This window comes from Nylanderia fulva, unplaced genomic scaffold (genome assembly GCF_048542155.1).
Source record: "Nylanderia fulva isolate GAGA-0341 unplaced genomic scaffold, ASM4854215v1 Scaffold21, whole genome shotgun sequence".
Classification (NCBI taxonomy): domain Eukaryota; kingdom Metazoa; phylum Arthropoda; class Insecta; order Hymenoptera; family Formicidae; genus Nylanderia; species Nylanderia fulva.
The window spans coordinates 2,551,915-2,578,077 of record NW_028190275.1 but is presented as its reverse complement, the minus strand read 5'-3'; the positions used below and the strand labels follow the sequence as shown (position 1 = coordinate 2,578,077).

General features: G+C 40.0%; 1 protein-coding gene across 2 annotated transcripts in view; it reads right to left on the bottom strand.

Moving 5' to 3' along the window:
• Positions 1-26,163, bottom strand: part of InR-2 (insulin-like receptor-like) — a 59,474-nt gene that overhangs the window by 23,947 nt on the left and 9,364 nt on the right. Inside the window, exons 1-2 of one of the 2 annotated variants that reach the window (XM_085482643.1) lie at positions 24,714-25,064; positions 11,289-12,475 (exon numbers count right to left, since the gene is read on the bottom strand). In XM_085482643.1, coding sequence (XP_085338769.1) covers positions 11,289-11,583 — 295 coding nt within the window. In that variant the 5' untranslated portion in view covers positions 11,584-12,475; positions 24,714-25,064. Of the gene's footprint in view, positions 1-11,288; positions 12,476-24,713; positions 25,065-26,163 lie in introns of those variants that run through there. The other variant, XM_029310046.2, reaches the window with a different exon arrangement.

Sequence of the window (26,163 nt, the reverse complement as noted above, 5' to 3'; positions counted from 1 at the left end):
TGACGACGATATATACATACATCGACGATGTTAATTGCGTGCTCATTCGCGGTCCGAGAAGGTATTTCGCGACCCGTAGATTCCTTTGTTCCTTGTGTTTCATTTCGCGAGAACATTGAACCGTACGATTAATTATGTAAGCAAAACGATACATGGCTCTTCAATATTACCGAGAAATTTGAGCGTCGTAGCAGCCAAAGGCGCTATTCGACGACTATTAATAATACGCCCGAATATACATTTTTTCCCGTCCGACATTCGGATGCCGCGCTTTCGCGAACCGAGTGCGCGAATCAGCGAAAACCGTATATCGATCATATTTCGCTGAAACTCCGGGAAAGAGTTGCGGAATCGTATATACGCGCGAAGAGGCGCGTCTCTCGACCGACGAAATCGCAAGGTGGCACACACACACACACACACACGCACACACGCGCGCGCGCGCACACACACACACACACACACACACACACACACATATATATATATATGTGCACGGTAAAAAACATTTCGTATTTCTGTTGAAATTATCTTGTGTAGAAATTTTTGTGTTAAAATTTTAACATACTCTTATGTTAATATAACATATTGTCGTTATGTTATTTTGACATTTGTCTGTTGAGTTAATATTCACTATTTTTAAGTGTTAAAACAACACAATTAAATGAAAATGTACGAATTTTTACTTATATTATATTTTTTTGTGTTATTTTTTCACATATTACGTGTGTTATTTAATTACATAATTGTTTTCTGTTAAATTAACATTAAAATTAGAGTGGATAAATTGAGACATGTGAAATGTGTTAAATTTAACACCATTTTTTTTACTGTGTGTGTGTGCGCGCGCGATAAAAAGGGTACCTTCGCAGTCGAGGAATCTTCTCAACGTCGCTCCTGGGTGCAGCCTACTTAAAAAGTTGCAGCGAACGGTGCATTCCGAACACTCTTCTCAAGGTTGCTAGCCATTCACCTAAAGGCCGAAGAGCGCTTCCACACCCTTTACGCACCGACCGGACTGTCGGATTTTGTGCGTGAGCGTATGTGTCCTCTCTCTCTCTCTCTCTCTCTCTCTCTCTCTCTCTATGCGTGCGCGCGCGAACGAGATGCTACCTCATGGCATTCCTCAGCTCAATCTCAACTCGATGGTACTCGACGATATAGTCGTGGCGCGCCGGCAATTCTCGACTCCGATTGATTGCTACTTTGTATTCCCGATAAAAGCCGGCCAACTCAGACATGTAACGAGATGCTCTCGAGTCTCGCGCAATAGAGTCTCTCTCCCTCTGCCACTTTGCGTGGGACGAGTAAATACTTGAGCGAGACAGGGTATCTCGAGACCCGGAGAGAGAAGACCGTATTGTCTTCGCCCTGCTCGTTTCCGCGGCTAAGTAAATTGTACAGCTAAATTGAATTTGCAAGCACGGTAATTGCGGCGAAGGTATGAAGTATATATAAGGGTTGATGCAACGTAAGGTGTCCGAGCGAAAACGGGGTGGTTTCCCCCTTCGATCATCCTCGCGGTCATTCCTATGTATGTACATGGTACGTCGAACTGGAAAATTACGCGTAAATTAGACAATGTAAACGACGAGTGGTCTGAGGCGACGAGCCGTGGAGATTATAAACGTCAAAGCGGAATCATATGGCATGTGGCAGTGCTACATTGTGTTCTCGGCAAAACCGGCTGCGAGCCAAGCGAGTCGGTACGGATACCAGTTGTAAAAAAAAAAAAAAAAAAGGGGGGTGTCTGCCCCCCCCCCCCCGCGCACACGCACACACACACACACACACAGACGTATACAAAAAGAGATGACCGGTACGATATATAAAATTGGACGCAAGAAAAATCGATCGACGAAACGAAATCAAACTGCTTGATATGAAACTGGTTCGAATCGTCCCCTCGTATAAAGAGGACTAATAGAGAAACGTACGAGATAATTGAATTTGGATCGAGTTCCAAATTACGATGAAATTAACGGAACGAAATATCCGATATATACGGATGGAGACTTTTCTCCATTTCGGAGACGAACGAAACGGATCGTATAAGAGAATTTTTATTCGCCCGGCGGCTATCCTTTTCCCGCATCGTTTCTTCCACGGCGTAAAACTTGTCCGTCTTTTGCGCAATCGGCACTTTGTTGCAAAAGTCCTCGGCTGCTAAACCGGCTGCGGAGATTGACGAGGCAAAAGAGGCAAGCGACCGTGCAGTTATGTGCAGGAATGAGCGATACCGAATGACGACGGTCAACAGAGGAGGAAACATAAATTCAAATCGTATATTTCATACGGACGGTAAAAGCCGTGCTTAAAGGATCGGACATCGAATGTGTGGGTCGTAAAATTTTCAAGCTTTCGTGTAACTCGCGTCGGGGGAACGACTAGAGAGGCCGAGAAAGAAGCACCGGGTCCATATCGGCGGAAGATGACGGAAATGGTTCTCTATGACGTCTTTATACATAGACACGTGGTTCCACGATCGATAATTCGGCCAAGGTTTCGTTCGTGTGCGCCTCTAAGAAAGAGAGAGAGAGAGAGATGATATTTGTCTCGAAAGAAAAAATTGGTGAAACGTTTACATGTGGGGTATCATCGATCAATTTAGCGAGCGTATACATGCACAGTTTATTGATAAAGCGATCTGTCAGTTATTTACGCGGAGAAAGAACAACACGCACTCTCTCGTCTTTCATAATTAACCAGTATATAATGTTTTGATCGCGATATTAAAGCGAACGGGTGTGAAAATAATGGGAGGAAAAATATATTTCCGGGCGACGGCGCAGCTTTATAAATAGGCAGATAACCGTAACGCGACGCTCATCGGTTCGCTCTCCGTACTTGCGGCTCGTTACATTTCATCAAAAGCCGGAAGTCATTCGGTTGGCGCCGCACGAACCGACCTCCTGCCGCTGACTATTGTGCGACCAAGCACGGCGATTCCTCCCGTAAGGATGGGTCGAAAAATAACGACGTTTTGCTTCGCACTTTTCCTCCTCCTCCTCCTCCTCTCGCCGTCGATGAATTCGCGAGAAATGCATAATTAACTTAACGTGCATTTTTTTAGCCCGCGTTGCGAAGCATCGTGCATTCTCTCCTCGGGTGCGCGAAAGGCTGTCGAGACATTTAAATTATATATTGATTAACAAATAAATATGATATTTCCTTCCTCATTCACTAATTTATCATATTTATCTAATTCATTTATTTTTTAATCAATATATAATTTAAATAATTATTAAATTTAATAGACATTTAAATTATATATTGATTAAAAAATAAATATGATATATATGTATATATATAAATAATTAATAATCAATAAATATTTTAAAAATTAATTTTGTAATAATAATAATTAAATGAATCATATATTTAAATATATGAATAATTAATACTCTATCTCTCTATATATAAATATTTTATCGTACACGGGAACATTCTCTCCTCGGGTGCGCGAAAGGCCGTCGAGAATCTCTTCGCCCTTTCTTACGAATGCCGGAAATCGTCGTCTCTTCGGAATCGCGATCGAAGTTTCCGCAACGGCCTTCGTGACACAGCATCGCGGAGACGGCAAGTCTAATTTTGTTCAGGTCTCGCCGTCTGCTGGGCAAGTTGGAAAATGTGCGTTGCGTGTATAAACCATGCAGATATGTGATCGAAAAGATATATTTATAATCCGATTCACGCGAGATATTGCTCTCGATGTCGATGCACTCGCGATTAAACATCGTCTCTTTTGTACGCTGAAATAAAAAATGTATTCAATTCGAATGAATATTGATTTCAGTGCTGCTGCTTAACAACAAATAATTGATTTGAAACTAATATAATATTGATTGGATGTGAAAAATATATATGTATTTGTTTCAAATAAATGATTTATCAAGCAGGTATTGAAATAAACATTTGTTAATTTAATCATTGTTTTCAGTGTAGAATAGAATTTTGGATTTTATGTAAACGCGACGATGATTATTATTAGTTGTTGTTTGTACTTCCTTGAAGGGAACGGATATCATTAAATAATGTCACGAGACACTTATAATACAATACTTCCGTCTCCGCTCACCCTAAAGAGGCACGCCGCTTAATATTCGAGCTGACACGCCTTAATTACATCAACTCTTCCTGGCCCTTCCATTCTTGGATTTTCCCTCGCGTCGGCTCTCCGTCTCTTTTCCGTACTTCATCTCTCGATGGCTCTCCTCGCGTCGTCAATAAACGCACTTTCCATTAAGTCGGTTAGACTAGACTAGGCGAGTCTAGGGGTCTATATATTTCCCGGTTCCCAGAGGGCTAAGGATTACTTATTTATACATGTATATGCATACATTTACATGCATGCATATATAAACGAGCAATTCTTATTCAAAGAAACGACGAGGAATATTTTCACTGGAAAATCGAGAGAGCACCGATACGAACGTACAATGAAAAAGAGAAGCAGAGAGAATTTATCGATAGGTTTGAATGAATTCTCGTTTAAATAATTCCCGCTGCGCTTTCAATTATGTACGAATTGTAAACAATGATTATCGAACGTCAAATACAGCCGTTGTCCGGATTCCGGAGTAGGAAATGGCCGAGTTTTACATCGCACGGGATTCCCGGTTTTTTCATTTGCTTTCTTCATCATCGTCCCCTTTCCCGCCCCTTCGCTCTCTCAGCTTTCAGTCACCCGACGCGGAAATGTAAATGGAAAGAAAGAAAGCCGGGTAATGGAAAATGCACAAACAAAAAAAAAAAATATATATCCAAGAATGAATGTATATATAAATTCAACGCGTATATTTTATTTATTCCTCCTCTTCTCTATCCGCCAAAGGGCTAATATAAAACGTGACACTCCCGAGATGTTAATTCGCTATTCGACTTTCTATCAACTCTCTTTTGGCAAATATACTCACGGGATAACGACTAGCGATATCGAGAGCACGGACGTTTTGTACGATGTTTTCGACTCTTGGTCTCGCGGCGAAAGGACGAGAAAGAACGAGAAGAGAAAGGGGAGAGATGTGACACGAGAGGAGCCAGAGAAGAAATGGGAGGGAGCATCGCATCGTAGGAATGTTATCGGCTCCGTTGTTTTCGCGGCGGGAGCGACCACACATCTTTTTATGACGGAGTATGCGTCCGATCCTGTGTGTGCACTTTTCGATCCTTCCCCCATTCGCCCCTTCGCGCCATCGTTTATCCTATTTTTGCCCGGTTTCCTTTATCCACGGTCTTGGCTCCTCGCGCATCCTTGAACGCCTATAGCGCCTATAATATTGTAAATCGAGGGAGCGCCCACCTCGAATTAGATCGACTTTTGGCCAGAAGCGACCTTTCCGAGAGAGAGAAAACGCGCGCGCGGTTCCTTCTATATTTGGACGCTCGAGGCTGGGCTTTTGCCGGCTTCGTATCTTCTGTACCACGGAGGAATTTTCTGCTTCGGCTACATTAATTTTGCTACGCCGCCACCTGACACATTCTTCGCTATCGAGGATATGTACGGGGGAACGATATTTCTCCAACAGCTACATCGGTATCGCGCACAGTGTGTTTCGTCGAAGGTTCGGCGGAGAGAATTCAACGGAGCGGTGTAAAAACATTCTCTTCGTAGAGAATCAAGAGGAAAATAAATAGAGAAATTAGTTGCTCCGCCAAATTGGCGCGATCCGTTCCTCATTCCATGTACGTATACTCAATTTAATAAGCGTGACGTCACTTTTACAAACGATTGTATTGGCAGGATAATTTAAGATACCCTCGTATCTATTACTCCATGTATATATAGGACGATTCGTCGTTCGTGCATTTACGTTATCGCGTTGTGCGTCTGCGGAATACTCGACGACGATGAATCGGTGGAACAACTTTGCGTTATATTTTCGCTAAAGTAAATATAAGCGTTCGCATTCTTATTAATTTCCCGCAAATATGTATATTTCGCGTGTTATTAAATTTGTCAAACGAATGGGATAATATCGAAAGAATTTTGCTATTAGACTTGTATTTACTTTCGCTTAGATTATAAATGAAAGATTGCAACCAGAGAGAATTTACCTTGAAAGTCATGGTAATCGTGGAACAATATGGTAATGGAAGAATTTTTATAAGAGTCTCTCTCATTTACATTTATCACAATATACGTTCGATTAATTTTATTAAAACGTACAGTAAATATTAATCTGTTAGTGCCATATCTATATTATTGTCCCACGATTAGCATGATTTTCGGGATAAATTCCAACAGAAAATTCCCTCTGTGCACACAAACGAAGAGAGAAAAATGGTTAAATAATCAAATAATGAATCTTATCTGGATCTATCGAGGCATTGATCGATCGTGGTCATCATACCATCGTATTTCTCGGTGGCGACCTCCAACCAATCCATAGACCATTATCGTGATCGAAACTAAGGAAGCGCATGGACCATGAACCGTTGCTGGTCCGTGCGAGATTGAAGTCTTGAACCCGCTCCGAGCGACATTCCAGAGAGTGAATCGACTACCGGCTTGACTATATACGCTCTTCGATGAGCATGAATAAGCACCTCTGTGTGCATGTCAGCGATAATAGTACGCGATCATATCCGTATACGGAATTCTCACGTCTATTATGCGGCGCATGAACTATTATTTAACCGCAAACCAGACCAAACATGTTTTTTTGCAGACTACCGCTCTTAGGCATATTGCTCACGAGAGAAGGAGGCTTCTTCGCTTCGTATAAGAATGATTCATTCGCGAGTATCGATGGCCTATTTGACGGAGAAGCCAAAACGCTTTGACGCGCGCAAACCGAAGGTTGAGGATTAAAATTGTTGACTGTGAGTTATATAAATATTACTTTGAGAATATATATCTTCCAATTGCATGTACACGTTATGTAAATATTACTCGAAAATTTTTTCCACTCCAATAATAAAAACACGACAATAAAATCTGTATGTCGTGTTTCGCGGAGTGATGAAAACAAAAATAGCGATTGAAAGCTCCGCGACTATAGACCCTCGAAATGTCATCAAACGTGTGAATTGTCAAACGTGTGAATTATCACACGTGTTAAGACATGGTCATTCATACGAGGGCGTGCACCTTGGGTCGCCGCCGCTCTTTATGTGTCGCTTCAGCAGACCTGTGCGTAGGCGACACATACACAAACAAACTTCCAGGAATCAACCGGTGGAGAGAAGAAAAGAGAATATAAAACCAGCGCGATAACCTCTCCTGGGTGCATGCTCTAAAACATGCGGCGAGCCATTCCTCTTCTCCTTGGGTCGATTTATATTCTCGTTCCTAACAAGTGTCAGGAATGTGCGTTCTTGTAAGAAGCATCGTTAGACTTGGCGCGATTAGTGGCGCTATCACACACCGTAACTATATTGTTCTACACGTTCTTCTGCGGGAAAAACTCCGTCGCGCGCATTACGTAAAGATCGGTGGGATTGCCGTTTGAGTAGCGGAATTTTAATCACTGGCGAGAATCAGTTCCCTCGCGTTAAACGATCGATGAATATATCGTTGGAAATTCTCCGAATAAATTAACGTGAAAATGGATCGAAACGATTTGTGCGGTAGAGAGAAAGAGCGCGATCAAGTCGTCTGTAGAAAAAGTCTCTCACCTTTTTTTCCACTACCTCCAAGTTGGCTTAATGACGGCTTAAATGAAAATTGATGGCTAGGAGACATTAACCCCGAGAAATATTAGATTGAAACTTTACATTAGTTTTATTAATTCTAACAAAAGTTCGAATGACTTCTTTGTGAAATTTGTCACCCATCTGTTGCTAACGGATTTTTGGATCATTTATTTCTTTGGAACGCTCGCTCGCCTCGTGACATAATATTTTTTAGGATTAATCTACTAGAACCATAAACTTTCATTTAAGCCATCATTTAGCTTAGTTAGAGGTGGTGGAAAAAAAAGGTAAGGAATTTGGTCCGCGCACTCTTTACGAGGATGATCACCCTCGTCAATCATTTCAACGCGCGAGTGCAAAAAATCTCGTAATAAAAACCCGTAAAAACCATACACATTTGTGCTTTCTTCATCTCGGACTTTCGCCGTGTTTTCACAATCGCCGAAAAGTTATCGAAGAATTATCACTTTTCTCGAAAGGTCAGTTGTTCACATTTAAACAGGATCATAAACAGATTTACAAATTTCCTTTTACTCTCACACCTTTTTCCGCCGCTCAATTACCGGCCAATTAATATTGGAGTTTAAGTAGAGAAACTGTTGCATTACTGCAATGTGAATGTGCATTTTTGCATGTTTTATTTATCTACGGATGTCGATTCTCTTTGCATTCTCGCGTGCGTGTTACACGATGCACGTCCGCGTTGTTAATTTTGTTACACGAATGTGACACGAAAAGTCAATATTATCAAAAGCCCCTTTTTTTGGATACACTGTGCGTTGCGACACGCACATAGAGTTTACGTATTGGTGAATGTAATCTCTTCGTCTTTTTAAAATACCGAATGGACTCTATTGTAAATAGTTGTTCTAAACATTGTTCCAAAGTGATAATTCCCTAAACAAAATATTTCACGAGATATAATAAAAAAATAGTTTCGTGCGCTAAAACAGTATTTTTACGTTTTCGGCTATAGTTATTATCTTTTAAACACCAAACTGTATATTTTAGCTAAAAACGAACAGAACAACCTGGAACAACTCTCAATTTTGCTAGAACATAATTTTAAAGAGTACTTTACTCTTGGAAATAAACACATTTTTCTTGTTTTTTCGTGTTTTTCGACCGATAACGTCGCGACAGCGGTCCCAAACTATAAAACAATTACGTACTGGCATAGAACAACTTGGAACAACTCTCAGTTTTGCTAGAACATTATTTTAAAGGGTACTTTACTCTTGCAAATAAACACATTTTTTTTGTTTTTTCATCTTTTTTGCCCGCTAAAGTCGCGATAGCGGTCCCAAACTATAGAACAATTACGTACTGGCATAGAACAACTTGGAACAACTCTCAGTTTTGCTGGAACATTATTTTAAAGAGTACTTTACTCTTGGAAATAAACACATTTTTTTTGTTTTTTCATCTTTTTTGCTCGCTAAAGTCGCGATAGCGGTCCCAAACTATAGAACAATTACGTACTGGCATAGAACAACTTGAAACAACTCTCAATTTTGCTAGAACATAATTTTAAAGAGTACTTTACTCTTGGAAATAAACATGTTCTAGTAAAATTGAGAGTTGTTCCAAGTTGTTCTATGCCAGTACGTAACTGTTCTATAGTTTACGATCGCTGTCGCGACTTTAGCGGGCGAAAAAGATAAAAAAACAAAAAAAAATGTGTTCATTTCCAAGAGTAAAGTACCCTTTAAAATGATGTTCTAGCAAAACTGAGAGTTGTTCCAAGTTGTTCTATGCCAGTACGTAATTGTTCTATAGTTTGGGACCGCTGTCGCGACGTTATCGGTCGAAAAACACGAAAAAACAAGAAAAATGTGTTTATTTCCAAGAGTAAAGTACTCTTTAAAATTATGTTCTAGCAAAATTGAGAGTTGTTCCAAGTTGTTCTATGCCAGTACGTAATTGTTCTATAGTTTGGGACCGCTATCGCGACTTTAGCGAGCAAAAAAGATGAAAAAACAAAAAAAATGTGTTTATTTCCAAGAGTAAAGTACTCTTTAAAATAATGTTCCAGCAAAACTGAGAGTTGTTCCAAGTTGTTCTATGCCAGTACGTAATTGTTCTATAGTTTGGGACCGCTATCGCGACTTTAGCGGGCAAAAAAGATGAAAAAACAAAAAAAATGTGTTTATTTCCAAGAGTAAAGTACCCTTTAAAATAATGTTCTAGCAAAACTGAGAGTTGTTCCAAGTTGTTCTATACCAGTACGTAATTGTTGTATAGTTTGGGACCGCTGTCACGTCGTTATCGGTTGAAAAACACGAAAAAACAACAAAAATATGTTTATTTCCAAGAGTAAAGTACTCTTTAAAATTATGTTCTAGCAAAATTGAGAGTTGTTCCAGGTTGTTCTGTTCGTTTTTAGCTAAAATATACAGTTTGGTGTTTAAGAGATAATAACTATAGCCGAAAACGTAAATATACTGTTTTAGCGCACGAAACTATTTTTTTATTATATCTCGTGAAATATTTTGTTTAGAGAATTATCACTTTGGAACAATGTTTAGAACAACTAGAACAATATGGAACAACCTTTAAAAGTTCGATTTTCGAAAAATGGGGGGCCAGGTCAAAAAATCGTTTTTTTCCATTTTTCGCGAAAATTTTTATTTTTTAAATTTGATCTTTTGGAACAATTTAGAACAAGTCTAGAACAACCTGGAACAACCTTTAAAATTTTAAAATTCGAAAAATGGGGGGCTAACTTCATACAGGCGTTTCGGTCTGACCTGTTTCTCTGAACGCAACATATTATATTACACGATCGCAACAATACACACCTTCGCATTCTCCTTCCCTCTTTTCAAGAGACTTATGAAGCCTTACGAGGATGTAATATAAAAGATTGACCAATAAGAGCGGCGATTCACTGTTGATTCGGATTTCAAATGCGCATTTTAATTCCCACTTGGCGCGAATCATTCATACATATCGATTTATGTACTTTACAAACGCAGTCTCTTCTTCAACGCGTTTATTCAACGACAAAAGTGAATTTATTAGTTTTTTAAATTTTAATGAAAAGAGATGCGGATAATAGTGCAATTAAAAAAAAAAAGGAAGAAAAAGAAAATTTATCGGAGTGACAATAATAATATTTAAGGATATGCGTGGACACACACAGTGTGTCTGTATGCAGAGAGCACGAGAGAAAGGACAGAAATTTAATCTTTTGGCCAGAGTTTTATGGCCCTTCTTTAGAAACCACGAGATTCCAGATGATATACAGACAGTCCAAGCGAAGCCGCCAATGAAGGGACTTTGGGTTCCCAAAAGTTATACCTGTATACTGCGTATTAATATTATATACACTCAAAGCATAAAATATATAAGTTGCTTCCTCCGAAGAGTCTTAAATAAAAATAAAAAATGTCGAATTAAAATATTTAATTACTCTTGGTATCTCTCGCGTCAAAGAAAATTTCTACTTTGTGCACAATTAATTAATTTCAATGGAAAATTAATTTTCCTGGAAAATAACGCACTATTACCCGCATCTGGCTCCTCTCTACACCCGGTTGAAATTGAAATATGTATCTCGCGTTAAAAGTTTTGATAAAGTTATCGAGCTACTCGAAGAAGATGTAAATTATCAAGCAGTAATAAGGTAATCTTTGGATTAAACTCACCTTTGCGGGGAGCAACGACGGTGTCCTGACTCTGTGCCGCTGCCAGATCGGGAGATAACGCGAGAAAAAGCAGAAAAACGATCCGGAGGAGCCTCCGCCAGTCCGTGGACTCGCCTCTGAATTTGGCGGCAAGGTGGTTCCATCGCACAACGCTCGAAGCACATCTCGGGAGTCTGTCGCAGCTCAGTGTTCTGTTGCGCTTTTCAACAACTCTTGCTCTCGAGTTCGCACTCTCGTCGCGTTTTCGCCAATCGCGCTGGCCAAAGTGCTCCTCTGTTCGTATCGCGTCCACCATCGCGGAGCAGCCGTCCGTTCGGCCGCGAAGACGCTCGCAAAGATCGCACCCCGTCGTCGACGTCGACGTCGACCCCGACAACCGCTGGGTGGTCGACGATGCACCGTTCGACGCATCCTCGAATACGCCGCAAGTAGACGATGACGACGGGCAATGGCAGTGGCAGCGGGTGACGAGACGTGCTTCCGAAGAAGAAGAAGAAGAAGAAGAAAGGAGGAGGATGTGTACGCGGTCGAGGTGCACGATTCGTCGAATGCCCCGCCGCGGATTCTGTGACACGCGGCCGGAGACTTCATCTTCCCGGAAGAACGCGAAATCTCGGATCTCTGTCTCCCGGTCGGAGAAGAAAAGTCAAGTATCAACGCGCTTTCGTCGCTCGCGAATTCTCTCTCAGATCGTAGGGATGAGAAGAGCGTCGCGGCTCGGTTTCGCTCGCATCTCTCTTCTCACCGTCGTTTCGTTATGTACGTACGAACGGAGAACTCGAGCGTTAATGCGGCGACAAACTCGACGACGACCGCTCGAAGACGTCCCGCATCTTCTCTCGACGTTGCCCGAGGCGTGTTTGTCGGCGTCGGGCCTCGTTGACCCTACGTAACCGCGCACACGGGAGAGACTCTGTGGGCGTGTCGCACGAAACAAGCCGGACAGAGAAAGACGCACGGTTGCACTCGCGCGCGCGCTTGCGCGCGCGAGTTATCAGTCGACTGTGCTGAAAGATCGGCACCGCCGGCAGGTCACCGCACTAAACGATCCCATTGAGAGTTACGCGCAGCCGTTGCGCGCCGACGCTCGAGATTCGCAGCCTGACCCAATCGCGATCAGTGCACGTTCTACCCGTAATATCGATGATTATCTCGCTTCCTCGCCGGTATCTGCCCGGTCTGTCCTTCTGCAACGAAAAAGAGCGCGATTTATATTAGACATTTTCTATATTTTTTTTTTTACACATTATCTACATATCTATAAATTTATCTATAAATTCAATCCAGCCCGACAATTTGCTCGACGTTGATTTCCAACTGAAAATTTATCGCCGATAAGTCTACTCGAACGTAATAATTAGAGGAGAAAGATGAGACACTATACCTTGCACGTTGCAGAAGCATTAATTTTCAGGCTCGTTATATAAGATAACACGCTCGCTCTATAAGTACACCGAAGGAAAATGTACGCGATATAAACCTTGACTATCGCACCGTGGAAATTATGATGGTATTTTCACGAATGACGTTTTATATACGTAGCCATCAATTAAATGATTATTTATAATGCATTCAAGCGGTACCAAGTGTCGCACATTTAAAAAGTATGACTTGCAGATAAATTATCTTGACCATTACGTATATATATATATATATATATATATATATATATATATACCGTGTACGTGTGTGTATTTACATTCTCTAAACGGTATTACATGCAAGAATATATATATATATATATATATATATATATATATGTGTATTTTATAATTACACACATTCGGGAGAGGTTGTTAAACACTAATTACATAGCATAAATAAAACTTTACAAACAAATGCAAATGTTACCGAAAATATAAAATCACTGATGCGCGACGACATCACATTTCACAAGATGGGCTCTATATCTTATCGACCTGTAATTCGCTAACTATGCGATAACATATTTGCATGATAATATATGTTTCAACTCACAAATAGCCAAGAGATTTTTTTTTAATTTTGCGGAGTATTACGTATCAATAAAAATATATATCGAAAGCTTTATTTATTCAAACGATTAAAACATTCGGCATCGGTTTTTTATAATTTAAACACGAGGCCATATAAATTCATTTTTAAAAAATCGCGCACTTGTCTCTGATTTATACATATAAAATTGCGAATAAAAATACAGAGAGAAAAAAAAAAAACGCCGGATGATATTTTCTACGCAAATTGAATTTAACTGATAATTGAATAAATATGTGTATATTCCATGAGTTGTACGTCAGCTTGATTGAATTCACCGACGATATCGCTTCGTGAAGAAAACATTTGCCGAACAACGAACATCGATGTTTGTCCCGAGGGTTTTTACAGGATTATTAATCAAGTTTATTTACTCACGGGTTTCATTATTATTATTATTATTATTATTATTATTATTATTATTATTTTGAACGATAAAATATACATCGAGAGTGAAGATCATGTACTACAATATAATAGCCTGTACTCTTATCTCTCAGCCACCAATTTTATGCTCAGCGAGCGTATTTTTTTTTCTTTGCATTTTTTCTCTTTTTTAAAGAAAATTATGCAAAGTGCACCGTTTAGCATGCATCTTACATACTAGTTACGCGAGTGACGTTTTTCGTGGGTACCATATGCACTCATCTTTATGCGCATTTTTCGCGAACCCACCGCTCTATACATTTTTATATAACTCTTATCCGGGGTCATGACGCTCCGTGACAATATCTTTGGAGAATATTTTTAACGTTGTAACGTATCGTGTGATAACGTGCGCGCGATTTTTACAAATTATTGGAATATGCCTTGGGTGATCTCGGAATGCAACTCGCTCGCGGTATAGTAAAGCTGTATCGACAATGTTATAAATTGTATATAAAACTGTCCGCTACAGAGAGATGTCTGGATGTGTTCTGCGCTCGTGAGAAAACCGTGTTCTCCCCGCGTTGCCGCAAACCTTTCACAGAAAGGTAAACCCGTTAAGAGCGAGCCAACCAACCAGTTGTGTGTGTGCATATAGTATACATACGTGTATGTGTGTCCACAGGCAATATTCGCATCGTTTGCGATCCCGGAGAGCTAAACGTTGTTTTTCATTATGCGAAAAGCTAGGTATACACTAGGTGTACCTGCCAGGAACAAACTATATGATAGGGGAAAAAAGAAAGGGAGAAGAAGTCAGAAAACATGCGATATCCTGTTGCATGGTGATATTATCTCTTTTGAAAACGATTTAAAATTATAAAAATATATGCATATACCTACAATATGTAACAAATGTAAAATAAAATTGAAATACACTTTATTTATAATTAAATCTCCCTTATAATTATATCTTTATACTAATCTTGAAAATTAAAATTTATAATTATTCTATATTATATAGGTACATATATCTTATTGTGCACCTGCAGGATAAGTCTCATTAAAAATATATTATTACTCATAAAATATGTATTTTTTCGAAAAATTTCTCAAACAAAAGTTATATAGCGATAAAATTAATGAAGTCGCCAGAGGAAAAGTTATATAGATTTTGATGAAAATATCCTGTGATTAACATGTGTTTTGACATAAATTTTATATTCTCATTCCCTTCACGTGTAATAATAAAATACAATCAAAATTAATACGAAACAATGATAGTTTATTTTAACATGTATATTGTGATGTAAAATATAATATTCATGTTTTTGATGATTTTACCTTTTAAGGCCTTTAAAGGCAGCACGATGAAAAGAAATTTATGTAAAAAAAGTCGATTAATGTAAAAAAAAAAAAAAAAAAAAAAAAAATATATATATATATATATATATACGTATATATATCGTTCTACGTAAAAAAATTTACAATTTTAATAAACGCCCGCATTTGAAAGTAAACTGCATTAAGGATGTCTCTTTGAAAGAGGAAAAAAAGCAATTGTTTGGTAACTCTGCACGTTTTATCCAAGTAAGAATACTCTCGGTCTCTCTTAATAAACGTGATGCTGGAAATATACGCGAAGAATCGTAATTCGCATCGTCGACGGGAGTAAGGTTTGCCGCGCGGTCCCACGGGCGTTTAAGTGGGCTGCGTAAGAAAAAAAAATTTGGAACGTCGTGCCCGATCGTAAAAATGCTCGCCGTCTGTTCTGGCTCTCATCGTGACTCTCGGGGTTAAGTAACATGATTTGATTAAGCGTAGATTTCTCTTAATAATAAACGGTAATTGATTTATTGCGTTATAAAGGGGGTCAACGCTGTCACGCTACGTAACGAGACGTGTACGCCGTGGCATGCGAGAGATTGTATGTACCTCTACGTTCTTCGCGATCTGACGCGACAGTCAGACAATGAGTCGTCAAACGGCCGAACGCGTCTTCCAACGATTTCGCTCAACTCGGTTTCGGGGTCAGATAGCCGTTTTCGGGTCCTCGTACTTTGCATCTTGCGCGCGAATAAACCTTGCGGAGATATTACTTTACGTATACATATATTGACAAAAAAAGATATAACACTTATCACGACTTAGTGTAATAAGTTGGCAAATATATCAGCTATTAAACTAGTATATAACAGCTAAATGATGCGAGGAAATAGTGGCAACTAAAAGTTATGCAACAACAATTATAGATTAATTTAATTGGGTAAATAAAGTACTTTTAACTCGAAGAATTAAAATAATTGACTCAACTCTAAATAAGATAAGTATTATCAGGTATTTGTTAACTACTATTTAAAAAGACTGTTTGCTCTCTAAATTTGAACACGTTTCTAAATTGCTTCACCGACAATAAGAAAAATTGATAATTGTTAAAATATGCGACTAAACTAACATAAATGATTTAGTAATCGAATATCTGATAACAATAAACCGAATGATTGATCAATACTTATCAAATATTTGCTAATAGATATAAAACATTTAATTATTGTTATTAACCTATTTAGTTGACGTAACACTATATATAAACAAGATTTGTTTGTAGTTAAGCCACGTAAATATTTCGTAACTATTATCAAATATTTAAAATTAAAATTTGTAACTTGATGCATTTTTAATAACGGTTATCAATTAGTTTTTTTTCAATGTAGATCGAATCTCACTATGTATATTTATGATTAAACATTTTCAATCGTATATAATTTACTTATTTAAATATATGTACATACATACATCAGCCAGTATAATATCATTATCTCTTGGAACCTTTCACTATTATATAAATAACATTTTAATCTTATCAATCTCGTAGAGATATTACAGAATCCTCAGCAAGATTGCGGCGATATTGGAATATAATGCTTATATGAAAATAATGACATTATAATGCTCAAGATTGCAATGTTGTTGCGCGCGATATATAGTTGAAAGATGAAAATGTTACGTAGATGTTCAACTATGTGTACAATCACGCGCAAAAACAGCTGGTCACGCAAAATCCACCTACGCTATCTTATTCATAGTTTTATTTCATAGTAAGCTGAAGACACACACACGGGACCTCGAAAATGCGTGCGACACCGATGATTTCAGGCGCGGACAGGAAAAATGTCAAATTACAGTTTCAAATAGCACCGAAAATTGCATCATCCGATATACTTGGCGTACTAAAAGGTACCGTATGCGTGTCTCCGTGATAGAATTATTGCGGCTCGAAATACACATCGCGGCTTCCGCATCTTGTGCAACTTTGCTTTATCCCCTTCTTCAACGTCCCCCTTTTCACGTGCGCGTTTCAATGATGCGCGCAAAATGTCAAATGTAATTTGATCATGTGCGACAAATCGGCAATTTGATCCGTCTTTTTCATTACGGCACTTATCGGCGGAATCGCATCAAGTCCGGGATAATAGTCCTCATTCTCGAATAGATCGCTAAAGTACTGGACGATAAAGCGGGGGGCTAATATCCGTGGTCGAATCGATCCGGCACGCGGCTGAAAATAATTGTGTTTCGGAAACGGACAGCGTGCGAAATCGTTTTACTCGGTGATCAGCTCCGTCACGTCAAAACACAGGACGAGGATCGAGCGCGTTTACAGCTCCACGTTACGCACACATCTTTCGCGTGTATGCGTATATGAGCGATGAGAGTGACCACACACGTGTGTACATAAAGCCGGGTTCAGACCAGATTAACGAGTACAATCGCGAGTAAGTACTCGGGAAATAGCGCAATACTTGCCTAATTATAAGAGCTTCGCGAAACACATTACTTCGCGCGCAAACTTTTCCATTCAAAAATATAGTACAAAAAAAATTCATCAACGCTATTCTCAATCTACGGACGATTGTGATTCGCTTCCGATTGTTCGTGCTCGTTCAATTTACTGCGAATCTGACTTAATGCGAAACGCTCGAAGGAGCGAGGGAACAAGAAGACCCGAGCGAAGAGAGATGTAGTAGGGGGACGGAAGGCGACACAGACGAGGAAGTCGCGAATGGTAGAAGAGAGAAGAAGGGTGAAAGAGGAGGAGGACTACTGTCGAAGACACACCGGGCGGGTGGAAGCAGACGAGCGGAATGGGCTTCATTCACAGCGCCACGCGCCGCGCCAGCCCGCTGAGAGAGTTCACGTTCTACTACGAGAGATATTTGTGCTGTCGCGTTTGCAGGTTCGCCGACACCCGCTCGAGTTCCTCTCCTTCGCCGCGCCGTGGCTTGAAAGAAGCGTCGTTTCGTATAATCTACTTTGGTCGCCGTCAATCGAACGAGTCAGCAAAAGACATCGGTAACGTCGTCGTCGACGCGCTCCGTATTGTGAGATGTTCGCGCCTGAGTCTCTTATGTACGAGTCTTGTGCTGTCCACTCGGAAACTTTTACGAAGCAATTTTCTAGGAACCCGTCCTTTCCCATTTTTTTCCGCACGTATTTTCGTTCGAAATTCTCTCGAGGTAAAATTAGAATCATTTTTTTTTTTTTTTTTACAGACGTAACACTTTGCAATGAATTTATTTATGGCGCGTTAATAGTTTTTTATCTCGCACGAAGGAAAAAAATGAAGAGTCACTCAAGTTTTGAATATTAGATTTAAAAAAAAAGCACTGAAAAGCATCGCATATGGTTGTAAAGTAAGCGTTTTAATTTGCATAACATTTTCATCCTCTCGTTACTAAAAATTAAAATGAACATTGTTGCCTCAACTACCAGTCATACACGGATGTGTATCCTGTCATCTATATATAATTGTTAATTTGGTCGACCGTTTACGTAAGAGTAAAAATAAATACCAGAGACAATTTTTAAAAAATTTTTTTCTTAGAATTCTATTAAAATTCCGTAGAAGAATTGACAGATTTTTTCAGAGAGTCGATTTTATTATACATGTATCCCGATCAAACTCTCAACGAACTATCACGATCGTGAAATTTCTGCGATTTTGACAATCTTCGCGCTCTCTCGCTACACTCGTTTGCGATTACGCACTCGTGACAGATTACACGCGCATAATATAAATCGCGTATAGAAATGTTCACCGTGTCGTAATATCGTGTAATATCCGCGTTGCAACGGTAGCTGCAACTCGACGGCGATCGATCGATGCAACGAGGAGAGGAGGTTTATATACATACATATATATATATATATACAATTAATTAGAGACGTAGTTGTAATAAAGTACGCAGCTTCGCGCACTTTATTATCGCGCGATACGCAGATATATAGACTGAACGAGAATATAGAAGATAGCATCTATAAAAGCGCGGGCTTTAGAGATAAACGATAAACGCTGCTCGATAAATGGACTTCATCGAAGTAGCTAGAAGACGGGAAAAAAAAAAAAAAAAGAAGTAAGAACGTGTAATCAAGGGCGTCGGGGGCGACGATAGCTCCGTTTCTTCGCGCTCGACTAAAGAGGTGCGTTTCGTAACCGCGCCGTCGAGTTTGATTATCCTCCGTCCTCGTCGAGAGCGTCTCGTTTTCGTTCTCGTCGTCTTTGTCTCCCGTCACCGGGGACCTCGTCGCCCTTCTTCTACCCACCGACGAACTGAATGGAAGGAGATGGTCGATACACCACGCGCCGCTCTTTCTCTCTCTCTCTCTCTCTTTGGTTTGACTTCTCTCTCCTTCCTCTATATCTCTTCTCTTTGTTCCTGCTATCTCTAACCAATCCAAGACGAGGACGGCGATGCACGTTCGCTTCCAACGCTACGACGACGTCGCTAGACTCGGTCGCGATTACTTCGGTCCCGTCTCCGTTGTTTATTCGCGCATTCCTGCTCGATGTCGCCATTGTTACAGCTTACTGCCATTGTTACCGTTGCAGTCATTGTGCTCCAGATATTACACGGCCGAGATTGATATTACACTACCGATTGCTCTCCCAGACAATCTCCCTCTTTCGATTCCGTCGATCTCTAAGACGCGCGATAATTGCGTCTCCGCCGATTTAGATTCGTATTTGTGCGCGGAGAGAATTTTCTCGTGAAATTTCTCTTGGAATTTACTCGGAAAACGATGGCAATCGTGGGACAATATAAATGGTATTGGAAGAATTTTGTAAGAATTTCTCCGATTAATATTTATCACAATAAAAAATATTAATAATGTAAATGTAAAATTAATGGAACATATTTTTTATCTCATTGTGGTAAATATATATTAATCGGAGAAACTCTTATAAAAATGCTCGCGATACCGTATATATTGTCCCACGCTTACCATGATTTTCAGGGTAAATTCTAATTGTATATGAGAGAAAATATTGTGCGTGTGTTTTTCGAGCGCGAGATGAAAGCAAGAGGCTGCTTTCCCCGATCTTTTCGACTTTCTTCCAACTAACGCTTATTTATCGCCAATCTATCATCACGGTCATTCGGTTACCCGGGGATATTTGTCGGCTAACGTAATCGAAGTGCGCATCCCTGGTGTGCGCTCGTCATACCACGACGCTGTGTCATCGTCAAGTGGCACGAATAAATTGCGTGCAGCTTTCTCGAATCAAACGCACGTCGAGAGACGATATACTAATATCGTTAGCTCGCATTTTCGCTTATTTTCGTCCCCGCGCGGTTATTTGCCACTTGTTATTCGAACCGAGAGAGAATTTCTACAGAGATAGCGGAATGAATAATCGCCATAAAATGCCAGTCGCATTAGTACATCATTCGTGACTTTAATAAATTGAATCCAATCTAAAAGCGAGTTGATTTTTCTCAATTTGTAATTTTGCCAAAAAGAAAGAGAGATCAAAGTATATAGTTTAAACTTTCGGTTACTGAGAAAGATTACAGAAAGCAGGATAACCGTATGTATACCTATATTCAGATACACCAGAGTGTTATCGCGTGATATTCGAAACGTGATGCTGCCTTTGCAGTTCGAAGGTCGCGAACGCTATTTGCCCCCATCACCGTGGATGCTATCGATATGACATCTCGAGAGATAATTTCTCAGGACTAATTACAATTAGATATATATCCACGCATGGGATGTTTCCCAAACGCGATCGTACTGAAACGAAAATATATTTTGGAAAAAAAAAAAAAACATCATCGAACGGTCGTGCAACGACTCCTAATCTGTATAAGTGCTCCGGGGCTGATAAAGACCAATGCAATGAGATATAACGTCATTCTCGAGAGAAGCGACAAACACTATCTTTTATCACTGTCCAAACAAAATTACACGCTTCACGTATGTGCCAAATGAAAGTGAGAGAGAGAGAGAGAGTGCGTAACGAATTTCTGTCTTTCACATTTTCGGCAATCTCGTAAAAAATATCTTTCGTTAAAAATCAGATCTCTTTGAAGCGGTTGTAAACTCGCTCGTATAAATAATTAGCTTCGTCGGATAAACAGGATTGGGGATTAGCATTTATAATGGCAATTGGAATGATGTAATTATTAGATTACGATTGAAAGATAGACATGGCACGCGATAATAAACGCGTACAAAGTAGCGCTTGATTTTTTTTTGTTAATATTTACATCGATGCATAAATTACATTTTAAATGGGATAATTGACGCGAAAAGTACGCTTTCCATTTATTTCATCGACCATTCATTTACCGATAATTATGTCGCAGTCATCCAGTGAGAGAGCTTCACAAATATGCAATTTCCGACAAAATTGTCGGATTAACGATACCGATGAAAAATATACCAAGATGCAACAAATTATCGAAATTCTCTTCGGCGCGCGTATCGCGCAATTGAATAAAACGTTTTTATATATATATATTCGTTATTTATTTGCAGATATAAGCTCTGCGAAAAAAAACAAGTTGCACACGTATCGTGAAGTGCATCAACGAATATATATGAAAATAGCGTCGTAATCCGGAATGTTACAACGGGGCAAACAATTTTTGACCGATCCTCGTAAAAAAAAAAAAAAAAAAAAGAAAGAAAAAAGAAAAAACTATAGGGGAGTTTATTTATCAAATAAAATCGACGGGAGTTTGTTCAATTTGAGTATCTCGCGCATAAAACATCTACACGGATGGTCGTATGGAAAAAAAAAGGAGAAAAAAGGAAAAAAACGCGCGTCGCATAAAACAACACCCTTAAATAGAAATAGATAGTATACGAGCAGCCAGCTGACGATTGAGAGCCACTGTTGCTCTATCCGAGGGGGTTGGTTGAGTGAACCGGGGCGTAGGTGGATTATGCGCACGTGGTGGGGGGAGAGTAAAAGTGGAAGGGCGAAAGGAAGTGCGATACTACGCCACAGTATAAGGGGTGGACGATCGATGCGAGCCAAAACATTGCCACATGCCTAGCCGCGCTAAGGTCACCGATAATAAAACTGTCTCCCTCTGATGAGTCGCGGCTCTCTTTCTCTCTTTTTAATATAGCATATATACACGCGCTATTCAATGCTCGACAATTTCGCGCGATAATAATAATGCAAGAGAGGTCGTAAGTGGGCGGCGAGAGAGCGAGAGACGCCACGTCGTTACTCGTTATACAGCCGCGCGATGATAATCGGGAAGCCGGTCGATCTTTCCGCGTTTTATAGCCTTCGTCGTATATACAATATATGGCAGCGGGCCAGTTTTCACGCGCATAAAAGCGACGAAACAATGGCAAAATTTTCACCATTTCGACGCTCGCGAAAATTCGCGAGACGAAGAGAATTATATCATATGTATATATATAGAGTCATTTTCTACGTCGGGTCAGATAACTCTTTTGGCCGATGTCCAATCGCGATCGGTTAACGACGAACCGAATTTTCGGGAGAATAAAGATCGAAGCGAAAAATAAAGCGAGAATTGTATATATCCGATTTTCCGATCGCGAGTCTATATGCAGGGTTGGGAAAGTTACTTTGTAAAAATAATTAGTTACAGTTACAGTTATTTTATTGAAAAAGTAACTAGTTACAGTTATTGTACAAGTTACTGATTTTTAAAAATAACTCGTTACAGTTACAGTTACTCAAAAAGTAACGAGTCGTTACTTTTCAGTTACTTTTTAAAAATAATTATACATTATTTTAAATATAAGGAGCTTACATTTTATGCACAATCACAGTCAAGTATTTACAAAAATTCTTGAATGTAATATTGATCGATTTGGTTGCGACTTTGCGATTACCATCAATGTATGAATGACCTTTATATACAACAGTAAAAATAGTTATAGTAACTTACTAAATGGTAATCGCAAAGTCGCAAGCAAGTCGATCAATTATTACATTTAAGAATTTTTTTAAATACTTGACTGTGATTGGTCGATCTTAATTATGTGTTAAATTATTTTATGTACACAAAATGAAAATTTTAAGTAAAGGATTAAATCATATGAAGATCCATATGCTACTGTTATCAAAATTTAATTTAACAATATAACGGCTACTAAACTTAAACGATACTATTAGCGGATGTTTCCAAAAAAAGTAACTAATAAAGTAACTGTTAAAATAGTTACTAGTTACTAAAAAAATGTAACTAAGTTACAGTTACAGGTGGAGAAAGATAACGAAGTTAAGTTAGTTACCGAATAAAAGTAACTGTAACTGTAACTTCATTACAAGTAACTCGTTAATTCCCAACTCTGTCTATATGTAGCTAGCTTTGTCGCTTCTCGTAAAGAGATTACGATCGAGATGTACACGACGTCATCGACGCGTCGATCGATTCGCGGAGGCGTAAATGATGCTTAAAGGCTCCCGCGCGTGTAATAATAGATATATATCTTTCCTATATTCCGTCGCACGACATTGCTCGCGGAAAGCCCCGTTAGAAAGCGGATCTAACGTGTGGATCGGAATGCGACGTAATGCTTTACGAGCACATATCTGGAACTGCCTGGCGTGCGAAATGTCGCCCGACGACGACGACGACGACGACGACGACGACGACCGGTTAAGGGGCCCATTACCGTGTGCGCTGTTACACGACTAACAAGTAAGTCACTCTTCGACGACCGAGTATTTGCGCGTGAAATTGACAGATGGGTGGGAGACGGTCCGTGGGAGGTATCTTGAAAATTTCGACGCCGTCCCAAAATGGGAACGATATATATTTATATATAATGAAAAATATCCTCGGCAGAGAGAGATAGAGATAGATGGATCCGGCTTCAAAAGGTAGGCGTAGGTTACTCCGGTAATTTTCCCCTGTCGATCGTATCGACGACGCGCCTCTCTCTCGCGCGTTTATCTATATGCATCGCGCATCCTTGAGCGGAAATTTATCGCCGGACAACTCGGACAATGCAATGTGGATTTCCAAGTTTCCATCCGTAATACGCGCATATTCTATTCTATTCCAACCGCGTTGCTCAAGGCTTCGATGATCTATTCTGACGCACGGAGCGAGCGTTTCTCTGGAGAACCTATCGCGATGGGATATTTGTGGATGCGGATGTGTGTGTGTGTGTGTGTGTGTGTGTGTGTGTGTGTGTGTGTGAAACGCTGTGCGCTACCAATAATTGGAATCTCTACGCGGGTAAAGGACAGCCGGAAGCGCCGTTTCGACGAGAGTCGTTACATCGGGAAATGCTGACGCAGCATTTCTCTGTCAAAGCAATTCTCTCTCTCTCTCTCTCTTTGCACACCCAACCAGCCATACCCTCGATGATTCGCGGTACATATCGGTGCAAGCCATATTTTTCAGGAGACAAGTGTGAAATCAATCGCGAAACTTTACGATCCGATAACTTTGCGTCGCGCACGAATGAACGCGATATCGCATTACGTTGATTGCGTCGATAAAAAAAAAAATGCAGTTTTAATTATTGTTAATTCGATATGAAACGCGCGCTCGTCCCTCCTCGCTCTCTTTTTTCGATCGCGAGATTAAATCACGCGGAACTCGTATGCTCAACCAGGTAAGAAAGAGAGGGAGGGAAACTTGATTGTAAAATGCCGCGATTATCGCGACTTGATACAAAACGTCGGTACAGGATTCGTTTACATCGGCGCGCATCGAGGGGAAAGAGAGACGGTCTCTCCTTATCTAATATACCTACTACATCGAACGGCGAGCTATCGGATGTCGCGCTCTCGGTACTCGAACAAGGGTCGCTGTCCCCGTCCTCGCTGTCCAAGTGATCTCGGCAGCCAGCCTCGTGTCGGCTGGACGTTAACCGTGCGCCGATGCGATGCGTAGTACATAATGTAGTACGCCGGTGCGTAGTACGTAGCCGTCGTCGTCGTCCACGCACGTCGTCTTCCACCCGTGCACGTATATACGCACGCGTATACATATATATGTGTGTGTGTGTGTGTGGTACGCGATAGACGCGCCGCTAATAAGCGCTTAATCGAGCGAGCGCGTGGAGGTCGCGGACGATAACAGGGAGGCATGCGCCGCCGCCTTTTCTGCGAAGCGAACTAACTGCCGTCATCGTCGACGTCGACGTCGACGTCGCCGCGTCGCGGCGTCGTCGAGTGTTCAAGCTCGGAGGGGTAAGAAAGTGCGCAGTAAAGGACGGACCCCGCCCGCCACTCTCTCTCTCTCTCTATCTCTCTGTATATTCTCTTCTTCTCTCATCCCCCTGTAATCGCCCCGATTGTCGCCTCCTGCGAATGTACGATGGTCGAGAGAATTACTCCCCGTTCGATCCTATTCGTATTTTTAGAAGGGGATTTCTCTCACTCGGCGCCGCCGACTCTGTGCTTTGGAATCACACGCGCGCGCGTATAATAATAATAATAATAATAATAAATTAATACAATTTATTATTAATTTATAATTTATTATTTATTATGTCGGATAGAACACATCATATCTAAGGGGAGCATTATAGAGAGACAGGCCAACATAGAAAGAACAAAAAGTATAAGAAATGACTCGGTCAATAAAAAATTCTTTGTCATTCCGTATATAGATGGGATCTCAGAAATGATTGTTTCCTCGGTAAAAAATAAAAATTGTATGGTAGGGTATAGATGTCTCAACAAACTGGATAATATTATTAAAGCGCAGAAAGATAAAACTAAACATCCATGCAATTCGAATGTGGTTTATAAGATCAGTTGCAATAATTGTAATGCATCTTATGTAGGCCAAACAAAGAGGCAATTGCAGACGCGAATGAAAGAACATAAAAATAATATTAGATTGGACTCAACGAAACATTCAGTAATTTCTGAACACATAATAAATGAACATCATACTTTTAATTGGGACAATGTTAAGATCATGGACAACGAAAATAATTATTATAAAAGACTCATTTCTGAGATGCTACATATCAAGGAACAAAAAAATGGACTAAATTTAAACAAAGATACTGAGTTACTTAGCGAGTCGTATTTTGATATTTTGGATATATTAGCGAACAAGAAATAATAATAGGACAAATAGGACATTAACGAGTAAAACATAGATATTAGATCATATATAAACACGCACGCTCTCCGATCAAGTAGAGTTTAAAATGAGCTGTCTTTCTGTATTGTTGGTTTGTTATGTGT